This window comes from Macaca fascicularis, chromosome 1, assembly GCF_037993035.2.
Source record: "Macaca fascicularis isolate 582-1 chromosome 1, T2T-MFA8v1.1".
In the NCBI taxonomy this organism is placed as follows: Eukaryota; Metazoa; Chordata; class Mammalia; order Primates; family Cercopithecidae; genus Macaca; species Macaca fascicularis.
The window spans coordinates 61300668-61314473 of record NC_088375.1 but is presented as its reverse complement, the minus strand read 5'-3'; the positions used below and the strand labels follow the sequence as shown (position 1 = coordinate 61314473).

The window sequence follows — 13806 nt, the reverse complement described above, 5'->3', positions numbered from 1 at the left end:
TTTAGACACATCTGTGTTTCTGGAACAAAGGGAAACCACAGAAGGCCAGGAGTTTGGGTGTGCACTGGGTGTCTTTCAACTGGGTGGGACCAAACCGAGCCCTTGGAAGTCTCGCTCCTGAGGCTGCAGAAGAATAGATGGTTTTTCCCTGCCTTGAGGGTGGGATAAGGGAGGCAAAGCTGGGAGCAAGAAAGGGAGAGAGAGAAAATGAATGGCGGGCACAGGCGCCTGGGCCCCAGCCTTCAAGTGCGGTCAGAGCAGATCCGGTGGCAGAGTAGGGCCTAGATGACCACGGACTGCAGGAGGCGGAAGCACATCATGAGGTCCAGCGGGATGGGCGGCTTCAGGTAGTTCCCATCCAACCGCAGGTAGCGCAGGTGTGGAACGTTCTCCAGGTCCGAGGAGAAGTCATGGAACGCCACTAGGTTGTTGGGGCAAATCTGGGTTCCGTTGATTTCTACGGAAAAAGAAGACGAGAAATCAGCAGGGAGTGGAGGCTGGCGGCCAAGATGAGGAAGCGGAAGGGGGAGGACACCCGAGAGCAAGGACTGTAGACTTCTCTCTGAAACTGGCTAGCTTTGGGAATGTGTGATCACAGATGAGCTGCCTTGACCTCCAGACTCAGTTTACTCATTTGTAAATTGAATTAAGTTGGAATTGATCAACAACTGTTATTACAAGTTCACTCTAGAGAATTGGAAGTAAATTTTGAACTGGGCCTTCAAGAATAGGTAGGATTACAACAGGTGGAGACCTGGGGGATGGTGTTCTGATAGAGGAATCTTTGAATGAAGTTGTAGAGGCCAAAATTCTGCTTGTGGGCGAATCTGGGAATAGTAATAGTGCAATGTGGTGTACTAAGGAGAGTAAGCTGGGAAGGTAGTTAGGCTTTCAAACAGTCTTTCACTAAGAGGCTTTTGGTCTCTGGTCTGAGGAACGGCAGTGAATGGGACTGTCTTTATGAGAGCAATGTTATTAATAGGATACTTGAACCATGGTATCCTGGAGTGTTAAATCTGGAAGGGTCCTTAGGGATCCCTATGTTCAGGTTTATGCTGTACAAAGATGAATCTGGCTACAGTGTGGAGAAGCTATGGAGTAAGGTGAGATCTGAAGCCAGCAGATGGATGTGAAAATTACTCTGCAGGTTTTCCTTTGAATTGGATGTGAGACATGAGGATGGGCAAAAGATGGTAACTGAAATAGGGATGACAGGAAGAGGAAAGAGGGTCTGGGGAGAGCTCTAGAGCCCCAGGGACATGATGAGCCTACTGATTCTGAAGGGTCTGTGGCCTGAGATTCCATTTCCTCCATCACATCTTGTTAGATGCCGGTGGCACCAGGCATGCCAGCATTTAAATGAACTGTTTTATTCTCCCTAAGCCTTGCCTCACTTATTTATGGAGGAGGAGGAAGAGCAGGCATCATCTTCATTGTAATTGTCTTCCTCTTCCTTTTCCTGCTCTTTCTCCTTCACCATTGGAGTAGCAGAAGGGCCCTGACACAGGGGTTTTCTCTTATGAGCTTGGGGCTGGCTGTTGCCTAGCCACACTGATGCTGAGTTCTTCAATCTGTGAAATGGTAAGAGTGGTGCCTGCCCTGTAATCAGGGGAGAGAATGTTGGCAAAGGCATTTTGCAAGCTGTTTGAGGACAGTACCAGTGGCAGCATTACGGTCATTGTGAAGAACGTAATTGTCACACTGACCTAGGCCCTCACTTAGCCCATTCTGTCTGTGAAAGACACAGGAGACAGGCTGGATGGGGTGGGCCCATGTGGATGAGGTGTGAGTTCTCTCACTTCAACCTTAGAAGGCTGGGATATCTTCTAGCAACCTGTTCTTCCATAATCTGGTAGAGACCTATCAGCCATTTGTTAATCAAGGTATCCTTTCTGTCTGTATTTCGGCCTCATAGCTTCCTGGGGGTAATGTGTTTTATTTTAGTGTACTGTCTCCAGGGTAAAATTAGACAGTCTTCCCCTTTTCCCATTTTTTTTTTTGTAAGATTAAAAAAAATCCTCCCCTACTTCTTGAAATTATCCCAAATGAGCAAACAGATCTATTCGCCCATTGTTGGTGTCGGTAGAGACACCAACAATCTCCCTCTCATTCTTTGGCTTGGAACCTAAGGATCCCCAAATATCATTCTAAGGGTCCTTCTCTTCTCCCTGAATCCCTCTTTCCTTCTGCTGCTGCATCCCTTGTGTGAATGTAGGCTGATTTTGTTCAAGGACCAGAAAATATTATTTCACTTCTAAAACTTTTTGCTGATGCTCTGCTCAGAGTTGAAATTTTTGATTGAAGCAAAACTGCAACTTCCAACCTCCTCTCCTGGGCTGCAACTGATACTCCAAGTTCAGGACCCTGTAAATGTCAGTCAGGCAAACTCTCCCTTAAGTCCACCTAAACATTGCACCCTTCCCGATAGATTCAGAAAGCACCAGCATACAGACCTTCTTTTCCTGACTGCCACATTTTTACCAGTTGTGTACCCTGAATAAAAACCCAGGCTCAGGGTTGGGAAGAAGCATCCTCCCATAGGGGCAGGTTTCTGCAGAGGGCCGGCCCAGGACATTTCAGGATAGGTATTTAAATGTCTCTGTTCTGTCTTTAGTATAATGTCCAGGAGTATATTCCATGTCTACCCTACCTATAGATCCAGTTGCCAAGGAACTGGGGCTGAGGAAGAATAGAGGAAGAAAACCTATGTCCCTCCAGGTATGGTATTCTGGGCACTTTCTCCGTATTAAACTATTACGTCTTCATATCACCTTCGTGAAAGAAGGTATTATTACCATTCTCACTTTACAGATGAGGAAACTTCCCAGAGAGGTCAAATATCTTTTCAAGGTCACCCAGATAGCAAGTGGCAAGGCCATAAATTGAAGTCCAGTGCCAAAGTGGATGCTTTTTATACCACCCCACCCTGAGACTCCCTAGAGAGGGTGGAGGCGCTACACAAGCCAACATCCTTGCCTTCGGCCCCGCCCTGGCCCACCCCACTCACTCTCGATGCTGTTGTTGTTGAGGTACAGGTGTTCCAGCCTGTTGTTGATGGCGGGCACACTGCTGATCCTGTTGTGTGACAGGTGGAGCACGAGCAGGTTGGAGATGTTAAAGGAGTTCTTGGGGAGTCCCCTGTCTGTCAGCTTGTTGTAGTTAAGCCGAATGAAGGCAAGATTGGGAAAGCTCTTGAAATATCCATTAGGGATGGTCTCAATCTTGTTGCTGTCCAGGTAGAGCTGGTGAATGGCGGTAGGGACCCTGGGCGGCATCTTTCTCAGGATATTGTGGGCCAGGTTGAGCTGCATGAGGTTCTTGAGGCCCTGGAAAGTGTCGGGCTTGAAGACGCCGTCGCTCAGCCTGTTGTGCTGGAGATCCAGGAGCAGCAGGTTCTCCAGCTTGCTGAAGACGCCAGGCGGGATTCTGGAGATGTGGTTCTGGCTCAGCCTCAACTGCTCCAGGTTCCGGGGCAGGGCCGAGGGGACCTCTTCCAACTGGTTCTTCTCCATATAAAGGAACACCAGGCCAGGCAATTTCTCCAGCACCCTCTGGTCTATCTTGCGGATTCGGTTGTTGTCCAGGTTAATCCATCGCAGGCCTGTGGCATTCTGGAAGGACTCCAGCGGGAGCTCAGTGATGAAGTTGTTCTGGAGATAGAGGTAATGGATGCGGGGCGGGATGACAGGGACCTTTCGCAGGTTGCGGCTATCACAGTAGAGGGCAGATGGGAAATCAGGGGGGCAGTAGCATTCGCGGGGACAGTCAGGGAAGACAGATGGAGGGCCTGGAGGGAGGGGAGGAGGCAGGTCTGTTGGCTCTGCTGGTTCATGAGGCTGAGGAAAGCTGGGTGTGGGCCTGGGCCTGGGCCTGGGTCTGCGCCCGGGCCCAGTCCCGGGTCTTGGTCGTCTTGTTGACTGGCCTTGGGCCACCGAGGCCAAGATGAGAAGTGGGAGGAGCCAGCAGAGGGGTGACCTCATGATCTAGGTGATGCACCTGCAGGGAGAAGACACAGGAGGTCATTAGCCTTGGGCCCTCAGTAACTAGATGTCATGTTTTTGAAGCCAGAATTGGGCAGAACTAGACCTCCAGGGAAGATAGGCAGAGCTTGGGGAGCTGTAGAAGCATCTCCTTGTTTGCCTGTACCCAGCAGGTGAGGGAGTAACAAGGGTTTGAGGCTCTGGATTCTTTGGCCATTGGCTTAGCCACTTGATGTGTTGAGCCTGCTTTGAAGAGGGCAGGGGGCATGCTGGTAGAAAGCACACTGGGGGCCGGGCGCGGTGGCTCACGCCTGTAATCCCAGCACTTTGGGAGGCCGAGGTGGGCAGATCACGAGTTCAGGAGATCGAGACCATCCTGGCTAACATGGTGAAACCCCATCTCTACTAAAAATACAAAAAATTAGCTGGGTGTGGTGGAGGGCTCCTGTAGTCCCAGCTACCCTGGAGGCTGAGGCAGGAGAATGGCGTGAGCACGGAAGGAGGAGCTTGCAATGAGCTGAGATCACGCTGCTGCACTCTAGCCTGGGCGACAGAGTGAGACTCTGTGGGTGAGACTCTGTCTCAAAAAAAAAAAGAAAAAAAAAAAAAAAAGCACATTGGGCCCAGGCTGGGGCTTGGGTGGTGGTATACACACCTGTAATCCCAGCACTTTGGGAGAGAGACCAAGGCAGGTGGATCACTTGAGGTCAGGAGTTCAAGATCAGCCTGACCAACATGGAGAAACCCCATCTCTACTAAATACAAAAAATTAGCAGGGTGTGGTGGTGGACACCTGTAATCCCAGCTACTTGGGAGGCTGAGGCAGGAGAATCTCTTGAACCCGGGAGGAGGTTGCGGTGAGCCGAGATTGCACCAATGCACTCCAGCCTGGGCAACAAGAGCGAAACTCTGTAAGTAAGACAGACAGAGAGACAGACAGACAGACAGACAGACAGACAGAAAGAAAGAAAGAAAGAAAGAAAGAAAGAAAGAAAGAAAGAAAGAAAGAAAGAAAGAAAGGAAAGAAAGAAAGAAAGAGAGAGAGAGAAAGAAAGAAAGAGAGAGGAAGAAAGAAAGAAAGAAAGAGAAGGAAGGAAGGAAGGGAAAGAAAGAAAGAAAGGAAGGAAGGAAGGAAGGAAGGAAGGAAGGAAGGAAGGAAGGAAGGAAGGAAGGAGGGAAAGAAAGGAAGGAAGGAAGGAAGGAAACTGGACTTGGAGTCAGGAGTCCTGGGGCTTGTCAGAGAAGATCCTTAACCACTCTGGCCCTCAGTCCTCCCATTCGCAGGCTGAGAAAATCATCAGTGTCTTCATGAGAGGGATGTTAGGATGTATGAACCATAGTCCACAGTTAGGACTATGAACCATAGTCCTGGTTAAATCCAGAAAAGTCCTTAAAGATCCCATAACATAGTGGTTTTCCAACTCTGCCTTCATTTCTGTGGAGCACCCCTGTGGGGAGGAGACTGAGGAGATGGGCCTGGGGTACCCTCAACCCACCCCTGTGTCAACCTCAGCAGCTCTCTTTTTAAAAAACCTATTATATATAATGAGGTTTACCCAAAGCATTCATTTGGTGTGGGAGGGAGGGGGACATGTTTCTTTGCTAAAAATGGCTTGAAATCCACCAATCAACTCAGCCTGTTGTGCTGGAGATCCAGGAGCAGCAGGTTCTCCAGCTTGCTGAAGACGCCAGGCGGGATTCTGGAGATGTGGTTCTGGCTCAGCCTCAACTGCTCCATCCACCAATCAACTCCAGACCCCACCGTTTACAAAACTGAGGACTAGAGGGAAGAAGTGGCTTGCCAAGGCCAGGATGCTATTTAACAGCAGACCCAAGAACCTAGGCCTTGGACAAGAACCAAGGCCTCCTCCCTTCCAGAGGAGAGCTAGTGGGATCTTGGGAAGGGAGGGAAGTGCTGCCAACACCTTTGCATCCACCCTGGCTCACAGATGCTCTGGGCCTCCTCACCCCTCTCCCCACTCCCTGCACTTGGCTCAGAGAACACTCGTCTTTGCCATTGGGAAATATGCCAAGAATGTCTCCCCAGATGTGGAGGCTCCCAGGAAAGTAAACAGGGAAGGGATTGAAAGATGTGGAGAAAACACTTTCCTTTCTTTTGATCAGATATTGCTTCTCCCATATCCTTTGGAGTTGGTGGTATTGAGGTGGGATATCAAGAAGAACCTCCCACTAGCCTCAGTGACATTGAAATATGGAGCTGAAGGATGTTTTGGTGTTGCCCTCCTTCCCATTGGCCCCGATGACCCTCCAGATAAGGCCACGTGGTTTGAGTTGAACTGAAACTGGAGAAATAACAACAGACTCATGGCTGCAGACAGAAATAGGCAGCTCCCACGGGCATCCCCCTGGCCTAGGCTAGGAAGGGTCCCTGGAGGGGATGCCCTATACCTTCCCCTCTCCAAGGCTATCATTCCTATGACACCCCCAGCCAGGATCCCCATTCTCACATTGCTTCAACTGGCCCTCCTTGCCTCTTCCTCAGAATTGGGGTGCCCCTTCCACTGCTTCGAGGTCTGGACATACGGGGGATGCAAGCTTCTCTGAGATAGGGTGGGCTAGAGTATGTCTCCAGCTTGCGTCTGGACCCTGTGATCACTGTGCTGATTCAGACACTCTGCCTCTCCTGCCTTCCCTCTGAACCCATGTCAGCTTAGACTCTTTTCTTGCTTGACCCAGTGCCTGGCTCCTTGCTGGCTTTGATCAAAGGAAGACAACAGAAGCCACTCACAGCTGCTAAATTCTAGGACAGATGCTCAGAAGCTGAATGTGACAAGAAACTGGAAAGAGAAGAGCTTAGCCATGGATGGGTGGAGGGTGTCTCACCGCAGGTTATGCACATGGACACACACACACACACCCTTGACCCCCCAGTCTGCACACTCTCACACACACACCTGTCCAGGTTCCATCACATAAGCAAACTCACTCACTTATCCTCTGTGTGCGTATGTGAGCCCTTATGCAGTACACTGAGTATCGGAAGGAAAAAAGGAAGGCAGGAGGGAAGGAGGGCAGAGACTGTCCTTCAGCCTCTGTTGCTTCTCCACCTCCCTCTAAGGTGGTCTCTTCCAAGGCAGGCCTCTCCATGGGGGTCTGGAAGGCCATTTTCCCTGGCCTCCTATCACAAAGGATCTTGCAGTTAAGTTTTTGGCTTAATCTGTTAAGGATGTAACATTCTCAGAGATACATTGCAAGGATTAAAAAGAGAAGGCATTAATTGCAAAACTTTAAGCTTGAGTCTTGTTGGCTGAACCCCGCTTCACTTGTAATTGGTGAACTATGAATTAACATTGTGTAAGTTCTGTTATTTTCTGGAAAACAGAACAGTCATCTTGCATATAAATTAAGGGGGTGGTTAAAGCATTAGTATTCTAAAACAAACATTTCTAAAAGCCTCAATTTTTGTGACCCTGATTAAAAAAAATTATTTTCTAATCTCCCAGAAGCCTAGAAATGAGCAAGAAATCTTTCATACTATGAGAAACCCTGTCCCAAGGAGGCTCCCAGCACTGGCGGGGGTTTTCCTTTATCCCTTCATTGCCTTTGTCACTGAAAGCATATGCCAGGGACTGGGCACAAATTTGCCCAGGGCTTCCAGCAAAAGCAGTGAGGCATCGTGGCTGTGACCTGTGCTGGGGTGGGGGGGAGCGGGGGGTTTCCTTGGCTCAGTGCCAGGACAGCCCTGGTCTTCATCGTCAGGGGTGAGAGGAACAGGCAGGTCACTCATAGCTCCACCCAGCAGGCTAACCACGCATGCCTTCTCATCCACAGTAAACACAGGCCTTCCTCATCCCCGTGTGCAGCACCAGACCCTTTGGGCACTTATCTTTTCACTAGTCCTCTGACCTGTTTACATTCCAAACCTCTGGGCCTACCCAAGCCGATCCCAGAGCCAATAGGAGGTTCCCCGGGAAACGCTCCCACGAGCAAGTTTTGTGGGGAAGCTGAACCTGCTCCCCTCCCCTTCCCTCAGCCCCAGGGCTGAATCAGAACCATTCCAAGTGCAGGGATGCTTCTCTCTTAAGGAAATAGCGTTCATTTCTAAGGCTTTTCTCATGGGGTGATGCCTCTTCCTGCTGGAGCTTTGCCGTGAGGCAGGATGAGAAGTTGTCACAGCTGACAGCACAGCCATTCTCTCTGGCAGGGCTCCGTGATGTCCTAGGTCTCTAAAACCAGAATCCATGTGACAGACTGAGGGTACCTGGACTCCATGGGTAGTCATAGTCCCTCCTACAAAGCCTCAGAGCCTCACTCTATGCTCCTGCCTTCTAGAAAATTCTGTCCAATCATAAGATTCCTTAGGATGGGTCCATGTGTGTTTTTAAATTTTTCTTATGCTTTCGCAAGTGCACCTCTCCACCCACAGCTTTCTACTGGGCTCTATTCATTGCTCAATCAGTGAAGGTTTGTTGACCACCTACAACAGCCAACTGCATGCAGTTCTGCTCTCCACCATCGGTTCTGGAAAAGCTGCTGTTTAACGGAAGAGAAAAGCTATGCTTTGCCCAACCCAACACTCACTCTCCACGTTTGAGAACGTTTCCTAAGAGAATCTTAATTTCTTTTTTTTCTTTTTTCACTTTAAACAAAAATGAGATGGGGGTCTCACTATTTGCCCAGGCTGGTCTTGAACTCCTAAGCTCAAGTGATCCTCCCACCTCGGCCTTTCAAATTGCTGGGATTACAGGTGTGAGCCACTGTGCCCAGCCCCTAAGAGAGTTTTAAATTCTAATTTCAATTCCAATTATTGTGGATCTGGGCTTGACTCCTGGCTCTGACTCTCCAACCCAGGCTTCTCATCTGTGTGAGGATCAAACGAGATCATGCATTTGAAGGCATGTTATAAAGTGCAAAATATCTGCAAGTGGCAGAGGCTTACTTACTTATTTGTTTATAAAGAGCAGATTATCCAGAGAGACGGTTTGAATTTTTTTTTTTTTTTTTTTTTTTTGGTGATACAGGGTCTCCCTTTGTTGATCAGGCTAGAGAGTGCAGTAGTGCAATCACAGCTCACTGCAGCCTTAACCTCTCTGGGCTCAGGTGATCCTCCCTTCACAGCGTCCTGAGTAGCTGGGACTACAGGCATGCGCTACCACACCGGGCTAATTTTTGTCTTTTTTGTAGAGATGGGGTTTTACCATGTTGCCCAGGCTGGTCTCAAACCCCTGAGCTCAAGTGATCTGCTCACCTCAGTCTCCCAAAATGCTGGGATTACAGGCATGAGCCACAGCGCCCCATGGACTCCTTGATTTTTAAAGTGAGATAGCCCCCTTCCCTATCTCTCTCATTAATTTACTGTTAAAACCCAGGACTGGTGGGATGTTTCTGCTCAGAGCAGGGATGGGTGGAAGTCCTGATGGATTGGTCAAGACATTAGGAGCAGCTATTTAAGGCTAATTGGCTTTGTATGGAGAGGTTGAGGTTGGGCTGGGAATGAGGTTGGGTTTGTCTCCCAGGGCTAGGCAGGGTTAGCAGCAGGGTTACTCTGCACCCTGAGCTGGCATTCTTTTTACTTGTCAGATCTCCTGTCTAATTGGTCACCCCTAAGCCTCCATGCCTTGACCCAGAGCTACCCTGCGGTAGAGAATGGGGCTGCTTCTGACCCAGCACTGTGCCTGTGAACATTGGAACATCCCTCTCTCTTTTTTGCCTTCTTTCTGTTCTCAACCTAGATGTCGAAAGCCACCCTGCTCTCTTTATCTCTTCCTGTAGTCCAGAAGGGGGTTGAAAGCAGAGAGAATCAAGCAGTCTTTGCCAATTTATGAGCACAGTTAGCAGAGGAGTGAGCCTGAAGCCCCTTCAAGGCCCCCATTAGGGCTGATAGGGTCCTGAGATAACAAAGGAGCCTTATGGGGGCGTGATGACTTCAGATGCCCCTTTCTAGGAAGGTGAAATGATAGAAGGATGAGCTTGCCTGGGGCAGTGGGAGGAGAGTCTGCTAGGTGCATACTAGTTAGAAGAGAAGATTCTCACCCCTCCACCATACCTAGTGATATGAACCCTGTTCTGGGCCTCAGTTTTCTTATCTGTAAAATGGGAATAACAGAATCTTCCCTATACCTATATTCCTTACCCAGTTGTCAGAAGCAAGTGTGGTTAGCAGCTTTAAAATGCACTACAGATCAAAAAGTGCTAAAAATAAAAATAACACTATTATGGAGAGACCATCTGTCTCCCCAGTGTCTACCACAAGGCAAAGTGTAAACAGAATGAAGATTTTCTGGCCTCAGGCCACTAGTCTAGAAGAGCAAGTTTTCCATTCTGAGTGGTGGGGAAGAAACCAGGGTGAGACGACTTTTCTCTGACAGCCTGCCGCCTACCATATCCTTCTCTGCCCCTGCCACCCACCATATCCTTCTCTGCCCCGCTCCCCCAGCATCTCCAACCCTTGAAGAAAGCCTAGAAGAGTGTGTCTGATGCCTTGAGTGGTTATAGATCTGAGACCCAACCCTGCAGTTCTTCAGATGCTTAGCTGGGTAGGCTTAGGCAGAGCAATTGCTTTTCTCCTCTGTAAAATGGGCATATTAACACATTCTTTTCTGTTTTGAGAGTTAAATGAGTCAATACACGCAAAGTGAGTGTTCTGTGAATGTTAAGGTTTTGTTGATATTATTTCAAAGCAATGGGGTCTCTTTTCCTCCAGCCTGGCTAGAGGGCAGCCCCCATGCACTGCTCAAAGGCAGGGATCCTTGTGGGTGGGGTACCAGCTCTTCCACACAGAGCAACTTCCTCCCCTTTGTGGCTTTGTGAGATCACACTTGGGTCTCAGAAACACTAATTGAGGAGACTCTGGAAGCCCCCAGCCACCTAGGGAAAGCTTGTTCTGTCTTTTTTTTTTTTTTTTTTTGCCTTTTTTTTTTGTCTTTCAAAATGGCTTTATTATTTTGCCTTCCCACCAGCAGTAAATGAGAGTTCCTGTCATTCACTACCTTCTCACCCATGTGTTCTGCAACAGGTGAGGGGACACTGGCCAGAGAAGGTGCAAGTCTGCCTTCCTCAGCAGGCCGTGGAGTTCCACTGTGATTCGTGACTTCTCCCAGCCTTTTGCACCCAGCTTTTTGCCCCTTCCAGCCTTGAAATGCTTCACTCACATGCCTGATAAATGGGGTTGCCCCCTAGGGAGGTGGAGGGGAATGAAGAAAGTGTTCAGCCCACCCTCTGTGAGAGCCCAGACAGGCGGCTGCTGGGCAGGAGGAGCAGGGCCTAGAAGGGTCAGGGGAAGAGCCCAGCACGTGCTCCTGGGGTCCTGGGGCAGGCAGATGAGCAGGTGAGGGGAAACAGAAGCTCTGTGGAGCCATCTTGGGGGAACTTTCTGACCAGAATGTTCCTCTGTGGTATATATGGCTGCTTGTGCTTGCAAGGAGGAGAGAGGGAGACAGCTCTACCCTGTTTACTCCCACTCCCCAAAAAAAGGGATGGCCTATTTGGGACACTCTGGAGCTCCTTTTCCAGGACACAGTCTTTCTGCCCAGCTAACACTGCCAGAGTCTTGAGCTTAAAAATGACAGCAAAGCTCTCTCTCAGGCCCCTGATTCTCAAGCCCTGGTGGACCATCAGAATCTCCTGAAGTATTAAAACACGACTCCTGGGTCTTGATTCAGTAGATCTGTAGTGAGAGCCGACATCGGTATTTTTAGTAAGCCTTCCACACTCCTCCCTCTCCTGCCCTTAGGTGATTGTGAAGATCAGCTGTGTGTGGGACCCTGATCTCCCTCTACCCTGCCTGCCTTGGGACAGCCCCTCTCTATTAATGGAGAGAAATGGGCAGGGGAGCAGGAGAGGGGCCACCCTTCAGTTTTCCCCTCCCCAACTGCTTAAGGAACTGCCGCCTTTTTGTTCTTTTTTCTCCTCTGCCACAGGACCTTTTGCCAACCTGAATAGTTGGAATAATTTCAGAACGGCTTTAAAGAAAAATATTTTTCTGGCTGCCTGCAGGAAAAATAAAAAATAAAAAATGAACTGTCCGCAGAGCTGGGAATTAGGACCTGCAAGGATTGAGAACTGGGTTGCTTTTCTTTCTTTCCAAAAGCCAAGTGGTTTGGACCGGTGAGACAGAAATTCAAAGCTGCTGAGAAGACCCTGTGCAGGTTGGAAAAAGCCACTTTTCTCTCCCTCCTACCCAGTCAAGCCCTAAATAATGAAGAAACCCTTCCAGCTCCCACTCTTGTTTATCTCCTCCCTATTCAGCCTGGACTTGGGATGCAAGATTTTCTTCTGGCTCTGCCATCTCGACGGGAAGACGTACTTTGCCGTTGTTCTCACAGCTGGGGAGGTGTGTGAAAGGGCGAGAGACAAGATGCGGGGAACATGTGTGCCTGTGTGTGTGTGTCCGCTGCTATCTGGTGACGATGTGGTCTAGCTCTGCATGTCAGATGCAGAGGGCAGAGGTGAATGGACAGGATGTCTTCATTTTGTATGGCCATGTGGGGTGGTGGTAGTGAAAGTGCAGCCTCCGTGTGATGTGTGTGACTTCCACAGTGTGTGACAATACACAAAAGGTGCAAAGAAATGGGTGCTGGAGTCCAGTTTCTATGGAAACACCTGATCTGTAGAGACACTTTGTGCAGCGTGGCTCACTGTGCTACAACAAACATCTGTAGCAGGAAAGCTTAACTTTTGCAGCAAGCAAATATAGGGGTATAGAGTGATGAAAAGAAGAGGAAGAGGCTTAGGAAAGAAATTAGGAAGACTAAATTTGAACTCATTTGAGAGGAGAAAGAGGTGGGAGGAAGGAAGGAGTAAGAGGATAGAGACTAGATCAGTAAATGGACAGATCAGGAGGAAACTTACTGGATGAAAGATTCTTCCGAGTCTCCTGCCCATCTCCCGACTGGGCTTACCTGCACACACCTGCCTCTCCTCTCAGCTCTGAGTTTAGTCCTCCTCTTCCACCCCCTCCCTTCGGCGGAGCTGTGGCAGCAGAGAGCCAGCTAGAAGATCTGATCTCCCAGTGGTGTGTGCGTGCTTGTGTTTGCCTCACTTTTCTTCCACCAGATCCTATTGGGGTGGGGAGGTTAGCTTAGGGGGAGGGAGGGGCAGATCTTAGGGAGGGAGGGGAGGAGAGGAGGGAGGAGGGAGGGAGGAGAGGAGAGGAGAGAGGGAGGGAGCTTGGGAAAGGAGGAATGACAATAAAGTCTTTATTTGGCAGCCAAAACTCCCGAAGACTTCATCCACACACCATTCCCACTAACAGACTCATTTTTAATAACATTTCCTTCTGCTGCTGCCACTTCTGAAGAGGGGTTGTTTGACCCATGTTTGGAAAACAAGCCAAATTAACAGAGGGAAAAGGCATGAAAAGCAACCTCTGTGTAAGCCAGGACCGGATGGCTGGGTCCAGCACTAGCCTGTTTAATTCCTCCTGACAATTGCCTTGCCTTCTGGGGCCGTTGCTCCATGGTGTTAAATTCCTAAACCAGTGAGGGGTTTGGGATGCTTCCTCTGAGCAGTGACAGTCTTTCCCTAAGTTATCTTCTCCAGGAGGTTGCAAAGGGAGTGGAGTCTCAAGCTGGCATAGGAGGTAACTTCGGTTTGGCTGCCAGAGCTGTTCTGAGAACCAGAGAGGGAGAAGTCTGGCCTGAGTTGCACAGCAAAGTTAAGGCAGAATTAAGATTTAATGTAAGACCTAAAGTCACTGTTCCTAGCTCATGTGGACAATGCAGTGGCTTCTTTCAGCTTCTCTATATCACACTTAGGTGAGATTTAGGGGCTGTGTGGTCATCACACAAAGTGATGGGAAATCGAAATTTCCCCCGTGCACATCAACACCCCAGAAGACCCATTCAAGTAACACCATTACCTCTAA

At 49.2% G+C, this 13806-nt stretch overlaps 1 protein-coding gene across 3 annotated transcripts; it reads right to left on the bottom strand.

Annotated features, from left to right (window-relative positions):
• Positions 1 to 12974, bottom strand: PRELP (proline and arginine rich end leucine rich repeat protein). 3 transcript variants are annotated; one of them, XM_065539920.2, is made up of 3 exons: positions 12792 to 12974; positions 3008 to 3996; positions 1 to 457 (listed from the first exon to the last, which is right to left on the bottom strand). In XM_065539920.2, exons 2-3 carry the CDS (start codon positions 3978 to 3980, stop codon positions 282 to 284), a joined length of 1149 nt encoding a protein of 382 aa, XP_065395992.1. In that variant the 5' UTR covers positions 3981 to 3996; positions 12792 to 12974; the 3' UTR covers positions 1 to 281. The 3 variants fall into 3 exon arrangements, with proteins under 3 accessions (XP_065395992.1, XP_005540548.1, XP_005540549.1); XM_005540491.5 differs by having other exon boundaries at positions 12842 to 12974; XM_005540492.5 differs by having other exon boundaries at positions 12852 to 12974.
• Between the last annotated feature and the right edge of the window lie 832 nt (positions 12975 to 13806).